At 43.7% G+C, this 26,286-nt stretch overlaps 1 protein-coding gene across 2 annotated transcripts in view; it reads left to right on the top strand.

The window, feature by feature from the left end:
* Positions 1-26,286, top strand: part of cdh4 (cadherin 4, type 1, R-cadherin (retinal)) — a 239,700-nt gene that overhangs the window by 136,343 nt on the left and 77,071 nt on the right. For both annotated transcript variants that reach the window (XM_030421043.1, XM_030421042.1), the window contains exons 4-5: positions 6,041-6,267; positions 15,315-15,497. In XM_030421043.1, coding sequence (XP_030276903.1) covers positions 6,041-6,267; positions 15,315-15,497 — 410 coding nt within the window. The remainder of the gene's footprint in view (positions 1-6,040; positions 6,268-15,314; positions 15,498-26,286) is intronic.

Raw genomic sequence — 26,286 nt, 5'->3', positions numbered from 1 at the left:
AATGTGTCCCGAGAAGGCTTTAAGCTGCTGTAATGTCACAGCCGGGTGAAACCCTTCTTTTTTCGAGCTGATACTCAGACTTGAGGATTACACTCACCTTTAGGGTTTGTTTTAGGTTATCAAAACCTTGCAGTTCTCCCGACGAGAACATTTAAAAATGTTTGCCAGGCGAGCTGAAGTCCCAGGCTGTTTCTTAAATCTGACACTTTGAGGATCAGGTTCAGGGTTTTTCCACGGGTCTGTTTTGCGTTCGTTGCTATCAGCGGAGGATTTTCATGTGGAATTCAAGGGTCTAATCTCCTCGCTAGCAAATTAAGCTTCTTGTGTTTTGTTTCACAGAGACACTTTTGATGCAGTGTATCATTAAAAAAAAATTAATTCGGCTACTTGTGAGTGGCACTTCTTATCGGAGCACTTAAAAAACAAATGCTTGAGCGTCCTAGCATTTCATTTATTTTTCCGTTTTAATTCTCAGCGCGGGCGAGTTAAATCAGATTTGTCATTTTTAATGAATTAATCATTGTAGACCCAACTTGCCAAAATTAAAAGTGCGCTCAAAATGGGCAAATAACGATGGCCGATCAAACCGCTCACGACGTGCACGCACGAGGCGCTGCAGCCGCACTCCTTTTTGATCTGTTCTAGCACTCTCCACAGCCTCTTGTCTACAGTATGCTCAGTGTTTTAGCAGTGTTATTTGACTCGTCAGTGGGCTGTCTATCACACCCTCAGCCTGGCAAAAATACTGTTATTTGCAAATTGAGTGGGTGGCGTTGATTTTCCCGATGGCTTGAAGAAATCAGCGGGGTACCAAAGGGAATGTTTACTTAGCACTGTGCCACGACTGGAATGAACAGCACCTTAACTGAAGCAGCCTCCATATGCTCGGTCTGGGTCTATTAAGCGGCTCTATTCATAATATACCTGACTATCTAACTTTTAACTTAAACCTCTCCTTTGTGTCACCCTTTTTTATGTACAGTGTGTTCCTTGTCAGGCGTCTATATTAAGTGATTATCATAATCGTTATTTATAGATCGTTTAAATCACAAAAAGAGAGCCCTTTGCAACTCATTAAAAACAGATCAAATGAGCAGTTAACGCAATAAATACAAGGTGAGGCGGGCAGAATAAAAGCAGGAATCATAAAAGGGATGCTAAGAACAGTAATAGAGGTTGTTACATGAAAGCAGGTCTATAAAAAGTCCCACTTAAATCTTAAAAAAATGATCTGTAAAAATCATGTAATCGCTTCTAAAACCAGCGTGTAAATGCCAAAATCAGACTGACGTGACCTTTTTTCTTGTCGTTACTTTCCCCCCGGCTCTATTAGCTCTGTGCCGTTTCCTCGGCTCACTTTAACAGTGGTAGTAGGTGACCCACCGGGGTGCCCATTTTCATGTGTGACTGGGCCGTTGGCTCAGGCTGGCTGCCCTGGTTTGCACGGGGGAGAAAGTCTGCAGGTAATGCGAGAGGAGGATGGAGGAGGACAGGTGGGGAGGAGGATTAAGCAGAGGGGAAATGGGGACTGTGCGAGGGAGCTGTGGCACAGGAGAACGGGAGAGTGGAGAGGACGGGGAGGAGACGGTGAAGGGTGAGGGATGAGGGGAGGCGTGCACGGTGGACAGGTGAACATGGTGTAGGCGGGTGCCGAGGGATGAGGGAGGCACGCTCCATGTGGATGCACAAAGCAGGCGGTGCACCATTACTACATGCCATCTACATTATGCACATGTGATGTGTCCATACAAGGGCTGTTTTGGCCTCCTCTGGGGTATTGTCGTGGATTTACAAGAAGGAAGAGACAAAGAGCATAAACCTGTCTCTCTCTGTGTGTGTGTGTGTGTGTGCGCGCGCGTGTACTTGGAGGGCTCAGTGGTCGGTGGTCACGGCTGCTTGCCCGCCCTGTTTTAGCCGCGTCTGTGCCGCGCTAGCCGCTCTGTTGGACAACATGTTCTCTGCCATACGAGTCCAGAGAAGAGCAGCTGAGCAGAATGACACCAGCCTCAGCAGCCTGCCAAACACCGCTGTGGATGGCAGGACACACTAAAATATACAGGACACACTCTGACACACAAACACAGACACACACACACACACAATCTGAGAAGCTTACACACAGGGACACACAGAGGCAGACCAACACGTGCACACACACACACACACACACACACACACACACACACATCTTGGGTACAAAATAATAGAAGAGCAGAATACAAACACACACGCACACTTGAGCTGGTGGTTTAATACCCCTGATGTTTTTCTCATCAACTTCAGGGAACCAAGCCAGAGTACAGACACACACACACACACACACACACACACACACATTTGTACACCCTACGATGAAGAAGGCAATTGACACAATTGATCTTTGAGTCAGCAAAGCACAAAATTGTCTCTACTTTTATACAGTCTGCACTGTATGAGATGGCTGTTGAAGCAACACCATCAGCGTACCGATAGAGCGCATTAGCTACACCCACTCACTGTCATCACCCACATGTTTTATACATACACATTTACATTATATAGTACCGCACAAAGATTGGATGGTCATTTCAGTGCATTAATTCACATTTGACTCCATGTTGTTTGAGCGCAATATGTTCAGAAATTCATCGGAGCTTCTTTCTGCAGAGAGGTCTTGAAACATTCTGCTGACAGTCTTCACCCTGACAGAGAGAGAGGTGCATGCTGGGTAAACAAAGGCACCCAGCAGCTTGAAATGTTTTGTCACAACGTCTCCCATTAGACATTCTGTTGATCTACGATATCAGTCAAGAGTCACCGAGACGAGCTAATGACACACACACGCAGCCTATGAGTAAGCTGCCATCCGCACTTGGATGTGGCTATGAGGCGCTGAAATGAACTATAGTCTTTTCAAGCCACAATTAACCCGCAATATCTGGAGGCGAAGTCGGATAGATAGATAGATAGAATTACTTTAATGATCCCAGACTGGGAAATTATTTAATGTCCTAGTGTGGGATTTTATGATCATAAAGATCACCTATGAAGACTGAAAAGATTTCCGCACAGCATTTGTCAGATTGTAAAATACAGTACATGTGCTGTAAGCAGAGAGACTGACAGCCCTCAGCGTTCCCACATTGCCAAAGGCCAGACATACGCTGTGCATGTTCCTCCAGATAAAGTGACCAGTTGATGAGGAAAAGTCATTAAAGGGTGAACTATGTAAGAGTTGGCTGCCTGATGAATTCATACTCCAAACAAACAGGACGCAGCGTATTAGCCGCTGACTGTTGCTAACTGTAGTTGCCATCACCTGCTTAGCTGACTTACTGTGAGAGCAGCTAGTGTTCCTTTGAGTCATTCGGTCCAATAACATGTTCTCAGTAAAGAGAACAGCATGCTAACTTTAGTCTCTGCAACACAATGCGTCTTCGACATAACATCGAAACTGACATTTTTTTTTTTTTAAGCCGCAGTTAAAAATGTTTGTGTGTTACTTTTCTGTTACTGAGGAGGGACTGTGTGTCTGCTGACCTTCAGGGCCGTCACTTTAAAAAAACACCTTGAAGCCTCGTCTGCATTCAGTCACTTCAAGTTCAACTTTTCGCACAAAAGGATCCCGCAGTTTGCCAAGCGTGAGATGACAAAATGAATTACATGGGCTGCAGAACAGTGACAATAAATAAGCACAGATTTGTTATCAACGGTGTCAGTATTCATTTACTGATGTGATGTGACCGCAACGAGCAATCTGCACCGCTACTCCTTGCACATCAGCTCGTCTTGTCTGGAGACTAAGGACTTTATTGAGAATTGTTTCAATTACGGTTAGATATTGCGTATTCTGTAACGTATCTCTGCTGGTTTTATTTTATTTTTTCTGCATCTCCCGCCTTCTCCTTTTATCCTACCATCTCCCCTCTCCCTGCCAGACACACACAGTTTCTCTATCAGCATCTCGTCTCAGCGTCGTCTCTTTTTGCCGCTTTCATCTCCATTTAACAGTGTGGCAGATCAGATCCCACCGCCTGATTTAAATGCGCTTTGTGAACTGGATTTTTAATGAATAGCAACGCATTTATGAATATTTTCACACTAAGTAGATGTTAGGGATCAGGGTCATGGTTCAGTCCCTCAAGGGCAGATACCAGTAGGCGGTGAATGGTAAACTGAGAGAGGCCTTTACACCGAATCAAAGACACTCCTCTTACAATGCTGCACAATGGCAATGCCTCACAGACCTCATGTGTGTTCCCATGCCAACTGGCACCGCCACAGCAGACGAGGCAGGAGACAGACCCACGGAGACCTCGCTGGCTTTATTGTAGAATTAAGATCGAAATTAATATATGCACCAGCTGCGGACCGACATTCTCAAACTGGCTGAACTGACTCCTACGCGCGCGCACACACGCATACGGGAACAAACACACACACGCACACATTCATAAGCGACACCTTTCGCAGTGCGCGTGTCCTTAAGCCTGGCTCCTCCAGCTGCGCCGCAAGAGACCCGTCTAAGTGACAACAATTAGCCAGCTCAGTTCAAGCTAATTGAAGTCATTTACATAATACATGCCTGCCATCACAATTCATCTGTGGACAATTCAAGCAGGTCTGTGTCACATTGTCACAGCCTGATGTTAAATTGCACCCCCCGCCCCCCCCCCCAACCCTGATAAATGATCCCCAAAGTAAGGCAATCGCTTATCACTCATGTAAGGACATTCTCCACTGGGCCGTGTGTTTTTGTTTTTTTTTTAAATGAAACTGTGGATCGCGTTCGCCAACACACACAGATGCACACATTGTCAAAACCGTGCCCGCCATCCGTCCCATTATGCATGCGATTACTCCGGGGGCTGAAAACAAGCGGGCTCATTTGTGTGACGCCGGGCTGCAGTGGCCAAGCAGATCCCCTGCGTTATTGGCCTGTTGTTTGGGAGCCTGCTTTTGACAGGAAGCTGGGCGATAAATTAAATAGATGGCTTGATAAAAAGCTTGCCGTGCAGAATTTTTCACGCTGGATTTTTGAAAAATCACGCTGCCGTGGCTCATAACAGGCGATCTGTTCCCCGGGTGATTTATGAAATCAATTTGTCTCGTTATCAGCAGCCAGAGTTTTTTGTGATAAGATCAAAGCACACGCATTTCATCTTGGGGGTTGTAGGGAGACAAGGGGTAGTGCGTGTGTGTGTGTGTGTGTGCGTGTGTGTTAACATAATAGACATGTTAAAAACAATAATCAGTCACTCTCAACACTCATGCCATTGCATCATGCTGTGAATCACGGGGAAATTATGCACTGAGCGTTGATTGAATTTGGCAATGGACTGAAAGAGTTTTTCCAAATGGCCGTGTCTGAGGCTCTGTAGGTTTCCTCCTGGGTTTTCTGTGCTGTAATGGCATATTCATGTCGACTGTCACTGGAGAATCTGCTCTGGAGCGCTAAACCATGTTTCTCATCTGTCCGCCTCTTCACCTAGTGGAAAGGCTGCTTCCACCCCCCATGACCGCACCGCTCTCCCATACAAACGTGTTGGGTGCACAGGAAGGGCAGTATGTTTTGTGTGTGTCCAAACATGAGACTTCTCACAGCTTCTCTTTTGTCTCAGTCAAGCCGAACCCTCCAAATGTCATTCAGCGCTGTGCTCCATGTGCTTGGCAGGCAGAGCATGGAGCCCAATTGGCCCAGTCAGCCTAATGTGCTTTAGACCTTCTCTTCATGCCTTCCCCGGAGAAGCCGAGAGAAACGCTGTTTTGACATTGCTATCTGTCTAGTTCGGGAAAAGAATGATATGAAAAAGAATTAGGTTCCCTCCCGTGTATTCCGGTTCAGGATGTGATAAGCAGTTTGTTTTGCCGAAGACGTCAAAGCGGGGAATCCAAAGTGACAGCAGTGGGGATGAGATATTTCAAGATACGTCTTGATGGATGCAGGTTAATCTTAAGCCTGCCAGATGTGTCAAGGATTTGTGAACACCTCATGGAGTAAATCTCACTGTGCCGCTCTCTAATTCTGTACCGCCTCTCCCCTTTCTGTCCGTCTCTGCAGTGAAGTTTGAGTACTGCCAGCGCAGCAGAGAGGTGGGCTTTGTCAGCAACGACCCCAACTTCAGCGTGAGGCCCGACGGGACGGTGTATGCAGAGCAGGAGGTGGCCAACCTGTCGGAGCCTGTCCAGTTCATGGTGACGGCACGGGGGCTCCATGACCCGCACATCTGGGAGACCACCGTTAAGCTAGCTCTGGCCGGACATCCTCATCCTTTGGCCCTGACTAAGGTAACAAGGGAGGAAGAACTGAGACACAAAGGCACACTTATGAGACCTGTTCATAAGTCTCATGAGTGTTCCCATAAACTTGGTGTTTATCAATAAACTGCTTTGTCTGTGTGACAGTTGGAGAAAGCTAGCTGGCTGATTTCTCATCTGTTCCTAACTTATCCGGAAAAACACTCTCCACAGATGGGAGGTGTTAAGGTTGGATTAGGTTCTCTCTGTGCGATATTATTTGAAATTTCACATTTGTGACGTTGGATTCTAAATTTAGGAAACATTCAGGTCACAGGCCTCTCTTTTATACATCATTTTAAACTGTAAAGGATAAAGTGTAGTCATTGCCTTCATTGCAAAACGGCGTTGCAGCATTCTTCTAAACTACTAAAATTGATGGGGACTTCAAAACGTAATTTTAAAAAAATTCCAAACAGCTCACACAGCGTAATCCAAGTCTCAGGAAGCCGTTAGATCCCAAATTGATTCTGAAAAACAAGGTTGATGAAGGTCATCCAGGTCATACGGGTAATGGTACGCTACGTGCTAATGTATATTGTAGACAACTGGACCTGTTTCAGTATCTTAAAATATTCACTCGCTCGATGTGCGCTCAAGCTTGTGCACCCACTTCAAAGAGGGTGCAATGCGTATGCATTTAGCTTAGCGGCTACAGTGAAGACTTAAGCTTTAAAAAGCATGTAAATAACAAGTCTCCGTCATCCTCAGTTGTTTAGGAGCATGCTGCAATATTTTTTTTGCAGGACCACAAAAGTTCACGTGACTTTCCATCGGCATGGGGCTGAGTTGATAATGACTTAATTTTCATCTTTGGGTGAACTTATCCTTTAAGCCGATAATCATCACCAGTGGAGGATTATGCAAAATCAGCTGTAGTTAATTGATATTAATTCCATAAGGGATCTAATAAAACATCCGCTGTTGTCTGGTTAATGTGCTGCCTGCACAGTAACTCAGCCAAAGATAGTTGGTCAATGCAAAGAAATCATCACTCAGTGACCAAGAATGCTTATTTGTGAGCGACTACTCTCCCCTGGAGAAATGATGTGGCTGATCGCACCGTGTATGTATGTATGCATGTCAGTTCATTATATCATTTGACGTTAGAACCGTAATATTCCTACATACGACTGCATGATATGGTGGTATGATTCACGATATCATTAAAAAATTGCAGCTTTTACAAGGTGGATATTATTATTGAAAATATTTCAATTAAATGTGCAGCCCCGGTTCAGCACTGTGACCTCTGGTGTCTGCAGCGAGTAGCTTGCGAAAAATAAGGTGTAGAACTAAGTTGGTATTTCAACGTGCCAGACACATTTAATTAACATTTCAAGCGCGGCCGTTATCGTCCGATATCTCTACATCTCATTTACACATTCTGGGCAACAGGTTGTGCAAATTACTTTAGCTGCTCTCTGCCTAATCAGCCTGCAAATGCTGATTCCAAATCTTTGTTTTAGTGAAGTTACTCGCAAGAGATGACAGCTGAACCTCATTATATTTGATAAGAGGATTTGAAACTGGATTTGGGTTCCATAAAATGCTACCAAAACCCAATCCTACAAGGTTTTTCTGATTAAACGAGCTTCTCTGTTTGTTGCAGAAAGTGTAAAGCATCCTCCAGATGAAGGAATCGACTAGTAAAGACAGAGGATCCCTTTCACAAAACAATCCCGAATACGAACGGGGTGAGATGCAATGAGGCTTAATTCAGATGATCAGAACCGTAAATTCTGCCATCTTCTTTAACACTAACAGTAAAAACACTTTTCCTGTGACTCTCATGCACAGCAGTTAAGATGCAGTGCACTTCTGTGTATGTTACGAGTAGAGACATGGCTCTATTAGCCAACAGAGACTGTAAATCTACACAGGCCCAAATGTATAGTCGCCGTTACCGACTCCCACTTCCGGGGCTGCACTTTGTTGAGGGACAAACCCATTATCATTTTTCCTGCGCTACTTGTTGAACGCCACTGGGCTTAATGTTAAGTCATGTTTCTAATCATGACAAAAAGCCCAAGACTCATGTAGCTAAAGCAATTGCAGCGAGGGGATTAAAATTCTGCCCACTCCTGGCAGTGCAATAATGGAGACTGGGAAATAATTGACATTGATTGAGCTAATGTTCCACTCTGCCGGAGTCTGCCGAGGACCAGGTGATGTAGTTTCAGCGTATAATTATGTCCCCCACATCGTGGAGCTCGAAAAAAGATTCAATAATTGAACAAGAAATAAATGTGTTTTTTTTCTAATCGTATGGAAATTTGAAAAACAGGTTTTATACGTACCGCCAGTTGATTTTTTCCGGAGCAGTGTTCACATGTGTTCCTGTCACTTTCTCCTCAGATGATGAAAATAAGTGCCGCAGTGGAATCGCGTTCCAATCTCCCGGTACGCCCTGAGGACAAAAACAAATACTAAATACCTGTTTCATTATAATCATAAAAAAATACACTTACTGAAATACAGTGTGTGCGGCAGTAAACTGTGAGAAAAACACGTTGGCTGTCGGTAACTTGCAGCTTGTTTCACACTCTACAGTCTAATATTGCCATTTCTTTTGGCCCCAAATGATTAAAACTGCATAAAATATAAGCAATTGAAGTAAACATTGAGTGACAGCCTCCACAAGGCTGAAAAATCACTCTTTTAAACAGTTTGTCCTCACTGCCATCTACTATTTATGACTTGAGTGGGAAGGATGACATTTATAAGGGATCATACTTTGACTAGACTTTTCTGTCTGGTTAACTCATATTTTTCTTAACATTTGTGAAACTGCCACTACTCCTTTGGAGTGGAAGAGGCAGAAAATTAGTCCATACAGAGCAGCAGCAGAGTCTGGTTTGAATCAGTGACCTGCTGTTGTGTCAAACGGCCCCTTCGGACACAGCTCCAACTCCATGGGCGGGGTTCAGTTTCCCTTCGACCTCCTGCTCCCTGCTGCCCTTGCGGTCCTGCTCCTTGAGTTTGAAAGGTTGTGCATTTGAGCAAGAGAGAAAACCTCGAAGAGGCCAACATAGACACATTATTTCAACATTATTACCTGACACCACTACATAACTAGATATTGCACAGTGGTGCCAGAAGTCCAGAAAGTAAGATTTACTGTGATCTGTTGTCATAAATGGAATATTATTCATAATTAGGTTTTCATACGCGTATAATCGACTGAAAGGTGTTTTCGATAACTCAGAATGAGACTCTTACATTGAGAGGGTGGGAGCAGATCCTCTTCCATGGCCATGTTGCGCCACCATGTTTCTACAGTAGCCCAGAGCGGACAAATCAAATGCTGAATACGTATAGAGAGGGACTGTCATGTTTTACATGTTGTTTGCAGCAAGTGTGTTGGAGGGCTAACAGGGAAGGATCCAAACACAGGCATTCAAGAACCATGACTAAGGCCCTCTTGCCACTAGCGGGCCCAGCCAAAGGAGAAAAGAACGGCCTATATTGACTGCCGATATGAAATATTCACTCTTAGATTTAGGGGATCCAAATGTTCTTTTTAAAGGGCTGAGGTTCTACTCGAAACCATTTGCATCTAGGCAACCCTGTATTTTTAAAGTTGGAACCCCCCCCTTTTTTTTTTTTAGATTAAATCCATTGGAAAATAAAAGGGTTCTGTGTCTATGTTCCAGTCCAGATGAATAATAATTGAAGGTGCAATACGTTGATGATAATAATTTCAATCGGAAACATTCAAAAATGTAAAGGAATAACAGTTCTGACGTCATGACAACTATGTGCTGTGTTGCAATGATTCTAGTGAAGTTAGCATGCTAAGCAGCTAGCCACGGCTCCTCCAGGTCCAAAATTATTTTGGTGTTGGTGTCAGCACCAACATTCCCCGGGTGCTCTGAACTCCCAGTCCGTGCTGCTAGCTGTGAGGCTAACTGAGCTAAGTAGCTATCTGCAGCTACAGTTGGCAGCAGTCAGCGGTTACTTTGCTGACATGCTACCATCTCTTTGAGTATGAATTTGATGTTCTACGTGTGTCACGCGTTTGTCACGCGTTTGTCAGGTCCATAATGACGATCGAATATGTGTCTGCGTATGTTGTGTGGAATATATTTGGCTCTTTTCATCACAAAGTGGCACCCAAAGGACCCGTGCTCTCCAACTGAGGTGCTCCAAATGTCCCCTTGTTTGCCAAAATCAACTTGGACACTTTTCTGATTAGAGGTACCAACTGAACCTAACTGAAGCAGCAGCAGTGGAACTGTTAGATATTAGTTCTCCTTTGATTTATAGCACTGTAAACCAGAGAAGTCAGTAAGTCAGTTAACAGGGGTTTGTGCGTGTGTGTGTGTGGGTGGGTGGGTGTGTGTGTGTTGTTTAGTGCAATGACTTCACATGATTTGTGGGTATAGAAGTTAAAACTTACCGGTGTTATCAGTGCACTGCAGTGTTTTTGAGCCGCGTCGCCCATTTTCCTTTTCCAGTTGGGTAAACACACACAGAGGTAAGTAGTTGTTATCAGAGCCCGGCGCTTTGTTCTGAAAGTCAATAGTTATTTTAGAAAAGACGTAATCATAATCGCATCACCCGACCGCAACCTATCTGTGGGTAATCAACAGGGCAACAGCAGCGGGGGATATAAACAGCTCAGGATATCCTCTTCTTCCCAATGGCGATTAAAAGACAGACAGCTCAAATACCAGCTCATTTTGTTCTCTCGCCTGGTGTGGACAGAGATAATGTGCAGAGAGAGATGCTGTTATAAATAATACGCTTTCTTCACCGCCACTCAGATGACTTCAATATACTGCGGCTCTCTGCCCTTGCCATGCTTGCTTTGTTGTATAGCACCAGTGAGAGTGCAATGATTTGCTTTTAATAACTGGCTTGGTTTCTCGCCGTGCTGTTTTAGTAGCGGAAATTAACATACTTGGAATATGGGCTCCATGATCAACCCGCTCATTTTACTATTTAATTTTCCCTTGTACAATACCGCAGCAATTGAAGTGTAGAGCATCTTTGGCCTGAGAGCCCTTTTCCGCCGTGTTTATGTACTCAGGCTATCGCACCTCACACAGGTAGGGCCTCTCGTTGAGTGCTCTCCAGCTCGTACTGATTTCATGGCACGTTGGTTTGCCTTCTCCACCAGCTTAGAGCCCATCAGTTATGCACCACTGGATTTGGAGTCGACTGGTTGCCGGAGCGGGTTTTAGTGTTTATTTGATTTGCATTTTCACCGCACTCTCCCCAGACGGCCTCACCTGTTCAAGGTAGATTACAGCGAAGGCCGGCAGCGGGGTGGAACGCAGGGCCCTGGGGGTCAGCTGGTCATCGAAAGGCAACACTGGCAGGGTTGGATGGCGGCGCTTTTGCTGTGTGCTTTAACTTTGTGATTATAGCCTGATTATGTTGACAGTCCACACGAGAGACCTGCAAGTCTCAACTGGCAAATAGCATTGACCGAGAACGTCAATGCTTCTTGTGTTTTTGAATACAAAGTTAAACGTTTTTCTTCACTTTAGTTTTTGTGAGAAGATCTCATGGGAGAACATTCTCCTTACTGAAGACAGGCACTCTGATCTCCCGCTTTTTATCATAGGGAACCAGCAAAGGGAACTGCGGCGCTAAAGACATAAAAAAAAGAAATAACATCAAAAGACCTGAATCAAATGTTTTCAGAGCCATACTGAACAGAGAATGAGCAATGAGCACACTCTCTTATTGCATTGTTCTGCCTGTTTGTCAGACTGATAACCTCCAGATGTCAGCTCCAGGGCTCGGGGGCTGCAGGCCTGAAGAATGCCCAGGCAACGTGCAGGCTGCCTGGAGCAAGAAGCTGCCAGCTGGCCCCGGCTGCCTCTGGGTTTCAGGGACACACTAAGTGACTCCTTGTCAACGTTCGTGCACGCACACACTCTGAGACAAATCCACCCGCACATATGTTCATGCATTATTTTTACACATTTGTACGTGTGCACACATGCCTGCATCAAGGCCGGCACACATGATTTCCCATATGTGCGCACACGCAGGCATGACTGAACACGCTTGCACATGCACATACTGTATTAATACACACACGCACTCCTACGAAAACAAAAATCCCCCATCCCTAATAGGCACCTAGCTTCCTGGCAGCCCGTAGAGAGCTTGTTCCAGTTTTTCTTTCTTTCCTTTGTCACAATGCCAACAGCCTGTCATCTGCCATGCTGTTTGAAAGTGACAGTCACATGCAGCCACTGCGCTGATATCGTCCACAAGCAGACCCACAATAAAGGACCTCTCCCTTTCATTGTGTCTGTCCGTGTCTGTCTCTCCGACTGACCGTCTCTCCTCCTCATTTCTATTTGTGTTGGCAACATATCTAAAGGAATGTTGATCAGACCAGATCAGGCCTCAACCTCGATACATTCAGGCCTTCGTCAGCCTGCTGGTCGGCGCGTAGAGAAAATACTCTTTCACTGTGTTTTACTGCTGATAGCCGTAAAAGCAGATAAGGACTTTATCATTGTAGCAGCACGCTGACTGAGCAGTGCCAATGTATCATACATGTTAGAACTGTCCATATGCACGGACGTGTAGACAGTCCTGGTGATTCACTGTCATCTGCGGCAGAGAGTGTTGTTTATCCTCTGTTGCATGTTTGTTTTTTTTTAATACTGGTTTGTTTTCCCTTGTTTTTTTGCTGGTTTCAAATGAGCATCTGCAAACAGAAACACACACACATTCAGAGACAGAGACTAATTCCACCTGCCGCCCGTTGAGGAGGCTGGCAGCACCCTGCCTCCCCCGTGCCAGTTGGTACCGGTGAGTGTTTTGGATGAGCGGTGCTGGAACGAGAGTTATCTTATCTGGGAAACACATCTGGTCACCTCGTTCCTCTTTCTGTCCTCTAACCATCCACCCGGTCGCCTCGCCTCGCTCCCTCTACGTCAGCCTCCTGCCCACCAGCTAAACCTTCAACCCCTCGGCTGTCTACAGGTCTGCGCTGAGCTCACCGTCCAATCCTCTGAGCTGTGAATGTGTGAAGTTGAACCAAAACATGAAAAATATGCACAGCTTAGGTGTAGCTTACAGTCTGCAAAGCAGGTGTATATTGATAGGATGAACTGCCGGCCTGTGTTTGGTGTTGCGACACGTCTGCGGTCGCTCGTGTGCAGACGTGTGACTGCGATGTGTGTGTTCCAGGTGGGATGAGCAGCAGGATTTCCACTGTGCTTCAGGTGACAGCGGCACACTGCCAGCGAGTGTGTGCGCGTGCGTGCGTGTGTGTGCGTGCGCGGGGCGCAGAGACAACAATAGGATTAGCTGGATTACAGCAATACAACCATCTTACACAGGAGGACACCACAGAGAGTCGGGAAAAAAACACTCAGTCTTTTACACACCCTTCCAACCCTTATTTCCGCTGGCGGAAAAAAACACAATCTTCCTTCTGCAGCTACAGCTGGAGGGTTGTGTGTATATATATATATATATATATATATATATATATATATATATATATATATATATATATATATATATATATATTCTGCCCATACATTCCTACATAGGAGGTGCCCATATTGCTGTGATATCACATGGACTACAATTACAATCTACAACTATGTAGTTTATAAATCAAGTGTATGAACTATACTGCAGACTATGAGTCTGTTTATCCCTTGCAGCATGCGTCTTTGGTTTACGGATCACAAGGGGACAGTTGAGCAGTTCATACCCAGCATTAGGTGTCGGATCTCACTGCCAGGCTGTTTCCAAGTAAACATCCTGGACAAGCCCACACAATGTTTTTTATGCAAAGACAGAACTATAAAAGTTATCCTGGCCATTCAAATTATCACAGAAACCTGAATGTCAAGTGCCATTTACAATGACGTCAGTATATAGACTCGCCCCTCAGCACCCCCACACTGTGACTGACTCCCTGCGTCCCTGCTGAATGATGTTCGAAAAACTAAGCTACTACAGCTCTGAAAATAAGTAGTAAACACATCCAAACAGATCGAGGACAGATTCTGGACTGAGGAAAACTATATTTATTGAAAAGGTCTACACTGCTAATATTGATTAATACTAATATTAACTATGAAATGAATCACCAACTATTTTGGTCAGTAATTTATCAGTCATTTTTTAAGTAAAACAAAAGTTAATATTCTCAAATATTTGTTGTACTGTAGGTATGGTTTGTTTACTCCTCATGAACATAAAAGCAAATATCTTGAGGACCTTTGAGGGCGTCATCTTGGGCTCTGATCGACATTTTGTGCCACTTTCTAACATTTTATTAAACAAATCAACTGATCAATAAACCAAGGAAATGATCAGCTCATTAACGGACAATGAAAATAATTGCTGCTTGCAGCCTGCGTCTCCACACTGTGTTTCTAACATTTTCTATCAAAGAATCTCTCGCCGACTGTGTGACATTGCGAGTTGCTCGTCTTCTAAGTGACTACCGCATCAATGAAACTGCCTCTTGTTCCTGTCCTCAGCCCCCCTTTGTTATGACGCTGGTATTTCATCAATACCTGTATTATCTGATGATAGGCTCCTCTCAGGGCAAAGTGTAACATATTGGGGGTTTTTTTCGTCTTCATCGGGGACAGAGAGGACGGGGGCGGGCGGGAATGATTTTGTCTGACTCAAAAATATGTGCAGTGATTCGGACAAAGCACAGCGCCTCAGTGGACAGAACCCAGCCGTGTAGCCTGGGGGACGTCCGGCTTTTGCAGGCACAAGCTGGAGGCTTGGTGCAGGCTAAGTGTGTATTGCCACGGGGCCTCGTGAAATATGATGCAGCAGCATTCAGATAAATGTTTATATTTATATTTCCTCATGTTTGCCTCTCTGTCACTCTCCCAAAATGCGTTTATTGTTAGCGTGACAACCAGTATTTTGGCTTCAATTTTAGCAGAGAGGAAAACTTGTCATTTTACAGCACTTTACAGATTCATCTTCCAACCTGTCATGGCAAAATAGCATTCTTCAAATGATAGCGTGCGTGAGCTATTCAGTGGGAGACGTGGCATGATATGATGTGCTTTTCTTTTCAGGTCGGCGTTGAAGAAATGCTGTCAAGAGTATGGGACTCCCAGCCCAGAGTTATCAAGTTTTCTCGGAAACATCAGAGGAGCTCTTCCGCCAATGGGCTGAGGCGACAGAAGAGAGACTGGGTCATCCCGCCTATCAATGTGCCTGAAAACTCCCGCGGACCCTTCCCTCACATGCTTGTCAGAGTGAGTGACACTTCATATAATTTCAGCAAATACCACACATCTTCTCCAGATGCAGGATGGTGACGACCGCAGAACCTTTATATAACTTGTCTTTGCAGAGGAAAGCTGAGATTCCAAGGAAAACTAGGTAGCCGAGCCCTGAATTTATTAACTCAGGTCAGGCGAGAGAGAAGAATGGAGAATATACAATGATATCTCTCACAATCACCACCAGGGCAAGAGACTCAGCATTCTGGTATTTTCTATCGAGCACACCCAGCAGGCTTAAATCGCTGCTCTTGTCTCCGATGAAAGTCATGATGCCAGATGATTTGTCTGCTGCGAGACTGGGCTCCACAGACAGGTAGACAACAAAAATCCTTGCATGGAAAGCACACAATATGCACTTCATGCCTGGTCTCAGAAGAACAGATCTGAAGATTACTCTGGAGTATTGTCTCTCTCTGCGGCATTCCTGCAACTGTTAATATAGCCGGTGGACTCGTGCTCACATCACTGTACTCTTCTTTGTACATTACAGCACATCTGAAGAGATGGGTGATCATGGCATCTGTATTGTTGAGTGAGTTTAGGGAGACCAAAGAATCCACAAACTGAGATTAATGTTTGTGAAAGGGGGGCTTTCGAAAGCAGGCGGTTTGATTAAGTTAGAGTTTTGCAGCAAACAAAGCCGTTTAACATAAATTTCATTTGATTTGTTTTGATGGATGCTCATGATTTCAGTTCATTTCGGTTTTGCCTTACAGTGATATAGCTGCACACAAAGTTGAGCATATGCAAAGTCGCACATTAAATACTGAGCGTGGAAAGGATGAAATTACTGCCGCTCCCCTGCTCGCTTCAACGATTCAGTTTGTTTTTTTCTAACTATTGCCGTACAGCAAGGCAGGAAGTGATGTCCTTTTTAATATGTGGAGACATCTTTTTTTTTTATAAAATAAGATAAGACACAAAATGTGTTAATCCCAAAGGATATTTGTGTGCCAGAGAGTGTTTGAAATTATTATAACATAAGAATATATAAAAACAACCACAATAGAATAGAGTAATTAAATAAAGTGTAAATGGAGTAAATGCTGACATCAGTGCCGAGTAACAATAAAAATAACATCAAGGAGGGAAAATAAGAGCCTTAAAATACAAAAATCGTACTTTATTGTATTTAGCTGCCTTTCCAATCTAAAGACAGTTTTGTCTCTTGATACCATGGAGACACCACTGTCAATCTGGACAAAAAAAACACACCTACAGAGTCTGAATGAAGTAAATTATTTGTGAGTAATACTATATGATAAGTGGGGGTGTTGATCTTGAAGGAGCACTACGCACACACGTTACACTGAAAGGAAGAGAAAAAGCTCTTCTTCCTGACTGGAAAGATCACAAACTGGCATGGTTCAGGGACAGGACGCGTCTATTTATACTGCCAACAGGGTACCCACACGCCGAGCGTCAGTGAGCATCAGGCAAAAGATACAGAAGTATTCGCTGTCGTACCGCCAGACTACAGAGCAGCGTCTTTCCTCGGGCTGTGCCCCTTCTGAATTCATCCTCAACACTCCAACATGAAAGAGCTGTTTCTTGTGTAGCATAACGGGACTACAGCTTGCATTTTGTTGTTCAGCGCTGTCTTGTAAAATCACAATAAATCGACTTTGAAAAACCAAAAAACACAGGCAGAGAATGGCTGACGACGGGCAACAAAGGTTTGTGCGCACAACGCTATAGATCAAGACTAAAAGAAATAAGCATACGCTCTCTTTTCTTTAGATTTGTAAAAAGTGGCAGAGATGAAATGCAATTTGACAATATTGTGTTGGCAGGGTCCTCAAATAGAAGCGGAGCTGGCGTTCTTCCGCTCGGCTGCACTATATGTAGCACACAGTCATTGTCATTAAACACTGGGAAGGTGATTTCAAACAGACTTCTCCCTCTTAATTCGGCAGTGAATGATAAAATAACAGGCAGCGGGAAATTAACAAGGGAAAAACGTCAAAGCACATTGAATGAAAAGAATAAAACAACTGAGCCCACAACAGTCATGAAAAGAATCATTTATAATGTGCGTTTGATGGCCATAATTTAATTTGGTACGTTCTGAATGCAAAAAATAAATAACTCTTTGTGAAACAATAGCATTGTATAGTGGATTTTTTCTCATATGTCTTTTTCCATTTTTCCACCATATTAACTACACTGCTGCTGAAAAAAAAAGGTGTTAACTGCTGGTCTGAAGTGTGCATTAGAGGTGCACATTCATCTTTTATTGCTGCAATACCAGTTTAATGGTAACCATGTCGTTTGTGCATATATATGTGTAATTTAAATTATGTGACCCCGGGAAGCCAAATGATTTAATTTTGCCCTGCAGCCCAGCTACCAATCACAGAAACAGTGTGAAACTCTACAATTCCCACATTCAATGTAAATCATGTAACCACTTATTGATTACAACCCGTGCATAACAGTGAATATTAGAAATAAGGAAAATCAAGAGAAATTTCCCATGGAGGCATCGCACTCTCAGCTCTGTGCTGCTACTTTAAACTCTCCTCACGAGATGCTTCTTATCAGACACCCAGACAGACATTCAGCTTTCTGCTGGCATTTCAGACACACACACGCACATACACATACACATACACATACACACAAAGTCCCTTATGCCCATTTGTACAGCGAGGCTTACACTCCCGGATTACGGAAATCGCCTTTCACCAATGTGTCGGCAAGAGGGCAGATTTTCTACCAAAGCATGGAAGCACTCACCCTCACACAAAAACACACACAGCCGGGCCGCGAAGTGTCAGGGGAGGCACCAAATTGTGCTGCCCTGCTGGAGACACGGACCCTCTTTTATCCCCATTTCACATGTCGGGTGTTAGATGCTTGGATTAAACCTCAAGGGGCTTCCTTTGTGGGCATGTGAGTGTTGAGGTTGGGCTGGATTGAGTGTGCGTGTGCAGTGTGTGTGCAAGGGAACATCTTCTAGCTTACATACTGTAAGTGAACACAACATTGGTGTGCCTCAGCCATAGCCCGGCTATACTGAAAGCAGTGTTGTATACTGATATTAAATGTACATAAGTTTCATATAATAAAAGCAAAATTACATATGACTCCAATGCAGTACGAACATGTATGTGTATACTGTTTACTACTGGTTCACCGATTATGAGATCTGATGCTCTACAATTTTCTGATCATGGGATTTGTTTTTTCTACAATCCGATTACCAATAAAATGTATTAAAATAATGAAAAATGCACTACTTTGGCTGTGATGCAGCATGTAATCTGCAAAGTAACTTCTAACTAGTGAAGTAGAGTGAAAGTGTTTACATGGCTCCAAAATGAAGTGGTGTGGAAATATAAAGTAGCAGAAATTGGAAATACTCGAGTTGGTACAAATACTTCAAAATTGTACTTAATTTGAGTAGCTGTACTTAGTTATGCTCCATCGCTGCATACTGTACCCACAAACAATGTTGTTAAAAGTATCCTTAAGTCAAACATACTTGAGTAAAGATATTGCATTATATGACTGATGAAGTTTAAATTTAAACTTGAATGATATATAAGTATTGAAATATACTGCCCGGCCCCACCAAAAAAGGGCCCACATGCTCTTATATTTCATTGGACTGCCCTTGATTCCGGCATACATTCGCCATGGCATCTTTTTGACAAGCTTATGAAATGTCACAACATTGATTTCCGTCCAGAGTTTGCCAAGATTCTTGTAGGCTGATGTGTAAAGTCTTCTCCAGCAAGATTCTCAACGGGGTCAAGGTCTGGACTCTGTGGAAGCCAATCCAAGTGTGAAAATTATGTCTCATGCTCTCTGAACCAGTCTTTCATAACTTAAGCCCGATGAATCGTGGCATTGTCATTTTGGAATATGCCCCTGCCATCAGGGAAGAACAAATCCATTGGAAAAAAAACTGGTCGGTATAAACAGGCAGTCAGCTGAACCTAGACCTGACCAACTGGAGCAACAGCATCATAACACTACCCCTACAGGCTTGTACAGTAGGCACTAGGCATGAATGGTGCATCACTTCATCCGCCTCTCTTCTCACCCTGATATGCCCATCACTCTGGAACAGGTGAAATGAAATCTGGACTCATCAGACCTCAGACCCTTATTGCTCCGGAGTCCAATATTTATGCACCCTAGCAGATTGAAGCCTTTTTTTCCAATTAGCCTCACTGATAAGTAGTTTTCATAAGGCTACACAAGTTGGCACAGAGGCAGAACAGCCACGGTTGAAGGTATCAGCTGCTCTCGTTAATGCAAAAGAAGCCTTTAGAATATCTGCAAAAACTGGAAAATGACAAAGCCATTAACAGGCCATTATATTACATGAATTGTATTACATTACATTAATTGTAATGTAGGTAAAAAAAATTATGTTCATTTGGAAATGTACATTATTTTTCAATATTGGGTAACCTTACCTTTTTTTTTTAACCTTTAGCATTTCAGCACTTCCCTTTGTACCATTTCAAGTTATTCATTGGACTTGATCTGCTTGAATTTCAGTTGAAAAAAAAATAGAAAAATGTGGATGTTCTAAAACTTTTGACCAGTAGTGTATGTATATCTGTACACTATGGGTTGACCAATTGTCGGATCTGACAACAATCACAACATTTCTGTGATTATCAGAATAATTTTGAATCCGCTTGCCAAAAGAAATAATTGAACTCATAAAAGTGCGGTACTTTGGCCATGGTGCAGTACTTTATGTGATCTGCAAAGAAACATGTTGCCAAAGATGTCAAATTAAAGTTGTGGAGTAAAAGTACTTGCCTCGAAAATGTAATGCCGTCGAAGGCTAAATTAGCGGAGTCACATAGAGGAAAATACCTCATGACTGTACTTAAGTATAGTACCTAGTTGTAATCACCTTCCATCACTGGCTGAAAGCAGTGCACCATGGGAGTTGTGACTCATGCTGCCCGTTGCTCCCTGGCCCTCTCTGCAACACGACTCTCCGCTCTGACAGGCAGCCGGGGAGAGGCGCGGTGGGGAACTTGTACTTTATCTCGCCGGTCTCTGAAGTGGCCAAGAACAACCTTTAAAGCATATGCACTTGATTTCAGGACACAGCAGCTCTCCTGGGCTGTGGAGACTCTTTGAGTTTCCTTCACCTGTGGTTCTACACTCGAGCCTTCACACAGTCGGGTTCAGCGCCGCTCAAAAAGACCAATTAACCCTCGGAGTGTAATTACAGCTCTGCAGGCATCAGATGATGCGATTGACACGCCCAAAGAGGTGTGTGGTTTTCTCTTTGATTCAGCGAGAGTGGAGACGGAACGAGCGACAGGACACAGAGCACAATGAGAGGCTAATGGAGCTGTGCTGCTCTACGATGTTTGATCCGGCCCAGACAAATCCAATTCCATACATTAAACAAACTCCCGCTGATTTAATTGTGATTATTGATTAATTACATCATAAGGTTTTTGTTTATTCCGTCACTGTTAGTTGACTATATCTATGGTGCTATTATGGGTTATATTCCAGTGCATTGAGACATCGCCACCATCAGTGTCACAGCCCGTCAGTTCAATTGGCAATATTCTGGTTCAGCCTCTAAAAGCTACTTTCACTTCCTCGAAGCAAAGAGAAAATGCTCTCTCCCACACAAAACAGACACACACACACACACACGCCACCAGTGTACAAGAGCACCATTCTGCCGGCCATTTTTACCTTGATATGTGAGATCCAGCCATGAAGAACCACACGTGGCGCAGCTTTGATGCCATTGATTTACCATTGTGCTCAAATGGAATATGTTTTCCCGAGCCCGCGCCGTCAGATCATTTGACATGACAGATGTAAGTGCTGGGGAAATGGAGAGGTTGAAAAACAGCTCCGGTTAAATGGATACTGAGGTGGATGGCAAGAAATACTCAGAAAGTGAAAGGGAGTGAGGGTGGGAGATGGGAGAGAGGAGAAAGGGGGAGGACGGGCTGAGATTGAAAGAGGAAAAAAAAAAAAAGAAAGAAAAAAAAAAAAGAGGAAGTCTTCAGAGAGTGCTGTAAATCTGCGAGGTGAGGGAGGCCAACATTAGTTTCAGGCCATTTGTGGCATTCTCATCTCAACCGTCTCCTGCAGCACCTACACTGGGGCCAATGAGGCACAACTGATGGAAAGCAGTCGGAATATAGGAGAGAAAAGACCCTCCTTTCATTTAACCAGGCCTCAAACACTGGCCCCCTCCCTGACCCACCGTTAGGACAAGGCAACGAACAATGTGAGCTGGAAATAATTGAGCACATTGTGGACGGCGGTTTTAATATGATGTGATTCCAAAGCCGAGGGAAAGACTAAAGAGAAACGTCTGCGTTTGCAGTTCTTTTGCCTCTCCGCGTGCATTTCCATGAGACAGTAATGATATATAGTCTTTATCATACACTGACATTCATGGAGAAAACTGAAGGTCCTAAGGTGAGTGGGTGAACCGGCACATTAGAGTGCGTCTCAGAATGATTCGGTTTACCTCATTATTTTGAATAGCCCATTATAATAGTGCTCATGGGTAATGTAACACGCTACGGTGCAGGGTTGAATGTGTCGCGGTGAGAATGACCGGAGGGCTCCTCATTTAGAGGGATTTTTATCAAACACAAACAGAAGCACACAAAACAAAAACAAATGTTTAAGTTTGCCCACCATTTAAGTTAACTTTCCACACTTTGGCGGAGGAAAACTCGACGCTCACTTTAGATTAACAGAGCCAGTACGTGGCTTTTTGTTGGTTTTCTAATGTGGTGCTCTGTGCGGAGCAGCTCAAATATATGTGATATATGTGTGCGGTGGGGGGGGAGTGCAAGTTAGCTCAATGACATTGTAATGTCTGTAGTGCTGTTTGCTCAGTCCCCAAAATGAAAACACGGTGGTTTATTTACAACCTCATATTGCTCAGTGTATTTCATTACAGCTCGTAATGAGCTCGTAATATGCTTTTTGGATCCGCTTGTTTTGTTTGCAGTTTTATTGCATCTCTTGTGCATTGAAATACGTCGCGTCCATTGTGCCTAGTGCCTATGTGCGGGCATGTGTGTGTGTGTGTGTGTGTGTGTGTGTGTTTTGTTGTTTTTTTTCCACCAATACATGAGAGCACTGAGGTAGTCGGACAAAATGTACACTATTATATTGCATTATTCAAGACCAAATTTATCTAAATTTAACGCTTAACAGAACTCTTTGCACAGGCTCAGAAAAAAAAAAAAATTTCACATCAATTACTTATTCCCCCGGCCCATTTACCAGATGGAAAGCACTTGTGCTCGCATTCCTTCACTTCTGAGAGAGGCAGTGGGGAGAACTGTAGGACAAACAGAACTTCCACTCAATCCCACGTCCTCAGCACAGGATGTTTTTTATGTATATTTCTATATATTACAAAATAAACGACATCCTGAAAATCATCCCTGTGTGGTACCACCTAAATGACTGGCAGATGGTTGTGTCTTGTTCACTGGCTGGTCTGGGCTGTTCTTTCTCTAACTTTACTACATTAAAACATGACAGCATGATATGACCGTATGACTGTTAGCAGTCACCATAAGGAAAGCGTGAACCTGAGCCATCAGGCCATCGGCGGTTACAGAGGAAGTTTCAGATGTGTCAGAACGTACAAGAAGCTTCAGTGTTTTGTCAAATGTTAACAGTGTGAACATCCCAAAGAAAAAGAGGCACTTTACTCAAAAGTGTGAGTTTTAATTGGGTTGAAGCTCTTTAAAGGTCAGGTACAAGACATTCACTGCCACTGGGTATCGTTCTCGAGCACCACAGTGTCACACCAAAAGGAAATGCTGGCCTCGTTTACTCAATAAAGTTCAAAAAAAGGACAGCAGCATCCCAACACACGCTGCTCATGAAAGTGCTGTTCAAATCTGAGTCAAGATTCTGTAATGACATTGCCTATTTTGGGGCTTCAAATGTTTTCAGAACCATATTTTTGTGCAATGTTGCCATGTTGAAAACGAACTTTGGCTGGACAGGGACGCCCGATGTCTGTTCTCGCCCCGCTTGTAACTTCCAAACTGATATCATTGTTTGTGATCGTCGCTTTTCTTCTCGCGTGTGAAATCTAAGTTGAACGTGGATTTATTAGTTTGATCCGAACCATGGTAAACATTACCGCGTGGATTATTGCCTAAACATAACCAGAGCGCAGCTAAAAAAAAAATGAAAAGACTCTAATAAAAACCTGGAAACAATTCATGTACTAAGTCAAAAGGTAGAAAATAAAAAAAACACTACCTACGCGAAACTCAAACTAACAAAATCACAAAATCGCCCATATGCAAGTCTTCTGCAAGATCCATTCCCCCAGCTCGACTCACTGTGAAAAAAGACCTCAGACTTTCCGTTTTTTACACCATATCACCTGACTTACTAATATATAAAGGCTTCCAGCAAAAAACTTCTCTTACGAGGAGTACTATCACTTACCATGCACAAGATGTGAGTTCAGATACACAAATGACTGAAAAACAACTTGCACTCAGAGCGCAGGCTGAGACGCTCACGGTGCTCGCCGAAGAGTGCACACCGCTGCATCCTGGGAAACCAGGTCCATCCTGGTGAAACACTGAGGTCACATGACCATGAGGTTAACCCGGGAGCTAGAAACTATTTATTTTTTTAAATATGCTGCAGGCGAGTTATTCTCATTGGACTGGAGAGAAGCCATCTTCGCTTTCAGTATCTGGTTCTATGAGAGTGAGAGACTCGCTAGCAAAACAAAGAATAGAGAAAAGCTCGGAGATGGAATGTGGCATCTTTCTCTGTTCAGGAGGCCATTACTCAATTATATCTCCACATCACAGATAGTTGTAGCTAGACAGCGACAGTATGTAACCTTTGAAGCTGCAGTGGTTCAGTCTTGTGGTAGCTTCCATAGTTTTCATTAGTGTAACAGAGCGCTGTGTCCTTGACTATCAAACGGACGAACACGACATCACATGTGTAAAGGCGAATGTGAAAAGCTGCTCCGTACTAAACCGCAGCAATCATCGTGACTGATCGGTACAGTCACTCCCACTTGTTATTGACAGCAGGTAAAGATTATCATTTAATTAACCAGAACCATCAAAATGACTATAATTATAATTAATTCTCTAATTGGTATTACACAGAAGTAACAGTTCAATCGATGGAGCCGTTAAGCTCGGTTCTTACAGTCAGTTACTCATTATGTCTCCACATTTTTCACATCCACGTGCAGCGTCTGCCTGTGATGGAGGTTCAGAGGGAGTTTTGCTCTCGGCTTCAAGGAGCAGACGCAGTGCGTTGACACGTCTTGTTCTGGTTGAAATCAGGACACCCCTCACTCCCTTTCCTCCCGACACGATCCCCGGAGTGCGTCCCAGAATCCAGAAGCGCACTTCTCACTCCGAACAGTTGATTCAGCGTTAAGGCTCGGACACACCAAGCTGACATCAAAGAACTACCTGTGTCGGGGGCCACGGACGAGAGAAAATAAAAGAACACACTTCAGAGAGTGGGTTAACCTCTGACATGTTGTCCATCTGTTGTTCATCCCTCAAGTTTGTTTGTGAAAATCTCCCGTTCCAGTAATTTCAGTCTCATCTGCGATATTAGTTTGGACCAGCCCCATTTGGTCACAATATTATCAGTCCTGCCAATCATTTGGGGGAAAAACATCAGTGATTAAACACCTACTCTCTGAAATGTGTTGTTCTACTTTCTGGAGGCATTTCTTCATCAGAAGTCATATGACACGAAAATGGTTTAGTACGTTTCTCCAAAAGCTCTCCCACTGACCTCAATAAGACCTCAAGATCAGAGATGAAATGACCCTTCCTCCTATGTAAGGTTCCTTGAATCAAAACGGACGACAAGTGAATACCAGAGAGAGAGAGAGAGATAGAGAGAGAGAAAGAGAGAGAGAGAGAGAACCTGTCAATTCCCACCTGGCATTAAATGTGTCCCGAGTGACTGGATCTCACTTCCCGGATGGATGTGCACATATTTTTACAGAAGAAAGAAATATCTTCACGTTGTTTAACATTTGCCGAATGAGCAGGAAGGCCTTAATAGTTAAGAATTATTTGCATACAGCGTTTCACAAAGTTCATATAATTTCTCGCGACACATTTCAAAATTGTGCCCTTTTTTTCAAACTCACTAACCGATATTAGTGTTCTTTACTGGTTTTGTAAAATTTCACGTCAGAAGAATATATCCTTTGATACATTTGATGTAAACGATAAATCTGTTGAAACTGTGCGTTCAAACAGCTGCTGGGAGGTACGACACGCTTCAGACATGGAAGCAGACAGATGCCGCAACAAACTGACACTTTTTTACAGGGAAAGAATAATTTTGATGTGTTATCATTTTACTGCTTTCATGGCAGCTGGGACCCGACTTTATGGGAACTCAGCTCCCATTGGACTTCGCGCTTTTCCTCTGTTTCCTCTTGTGGTGCAGCTCCGGCTTCAAATATATTTGCGACTTTCTCCCTCATAGACAGCACCAGTTTGAAGTAAGGGCCACCTTTCCAGCAACGAAATACTTGTTTAATCCAGATTTAAGATGACAGTAACATTGGATAATCTCACGGGTAAACAGGCCTCCATGACACACACAGGCACTTACAAGGTTGTCGGGCAAATTCTCGTCATCGTTCATTCGAACCCATTTGTTATCAAGACAATTACACGAAAGATTTGCCGAAGCCTCTTTAAATCAATAAAGGTTACAAATGTTGCAAAGTTGGATTCAACTTAATTTGGTGTAC

This window comes from Sparus aurata, chromosome 6, assembly GCF_900880675.1.
Source record: "Sparus aurata chromosome 6, fSpaAur1.1, whole genome shotgun sequence".
Lineage (NCBI taxonomy): Eukaryota > Metazoa > Chordata > Actinopteri > Spariformes > Sparidae > Sparus > Sparus aurata.
Note: the sequence above shows the minus strand (reverse complement) of the source record. Positions and strands in the feature narration are given on the sequence as shown.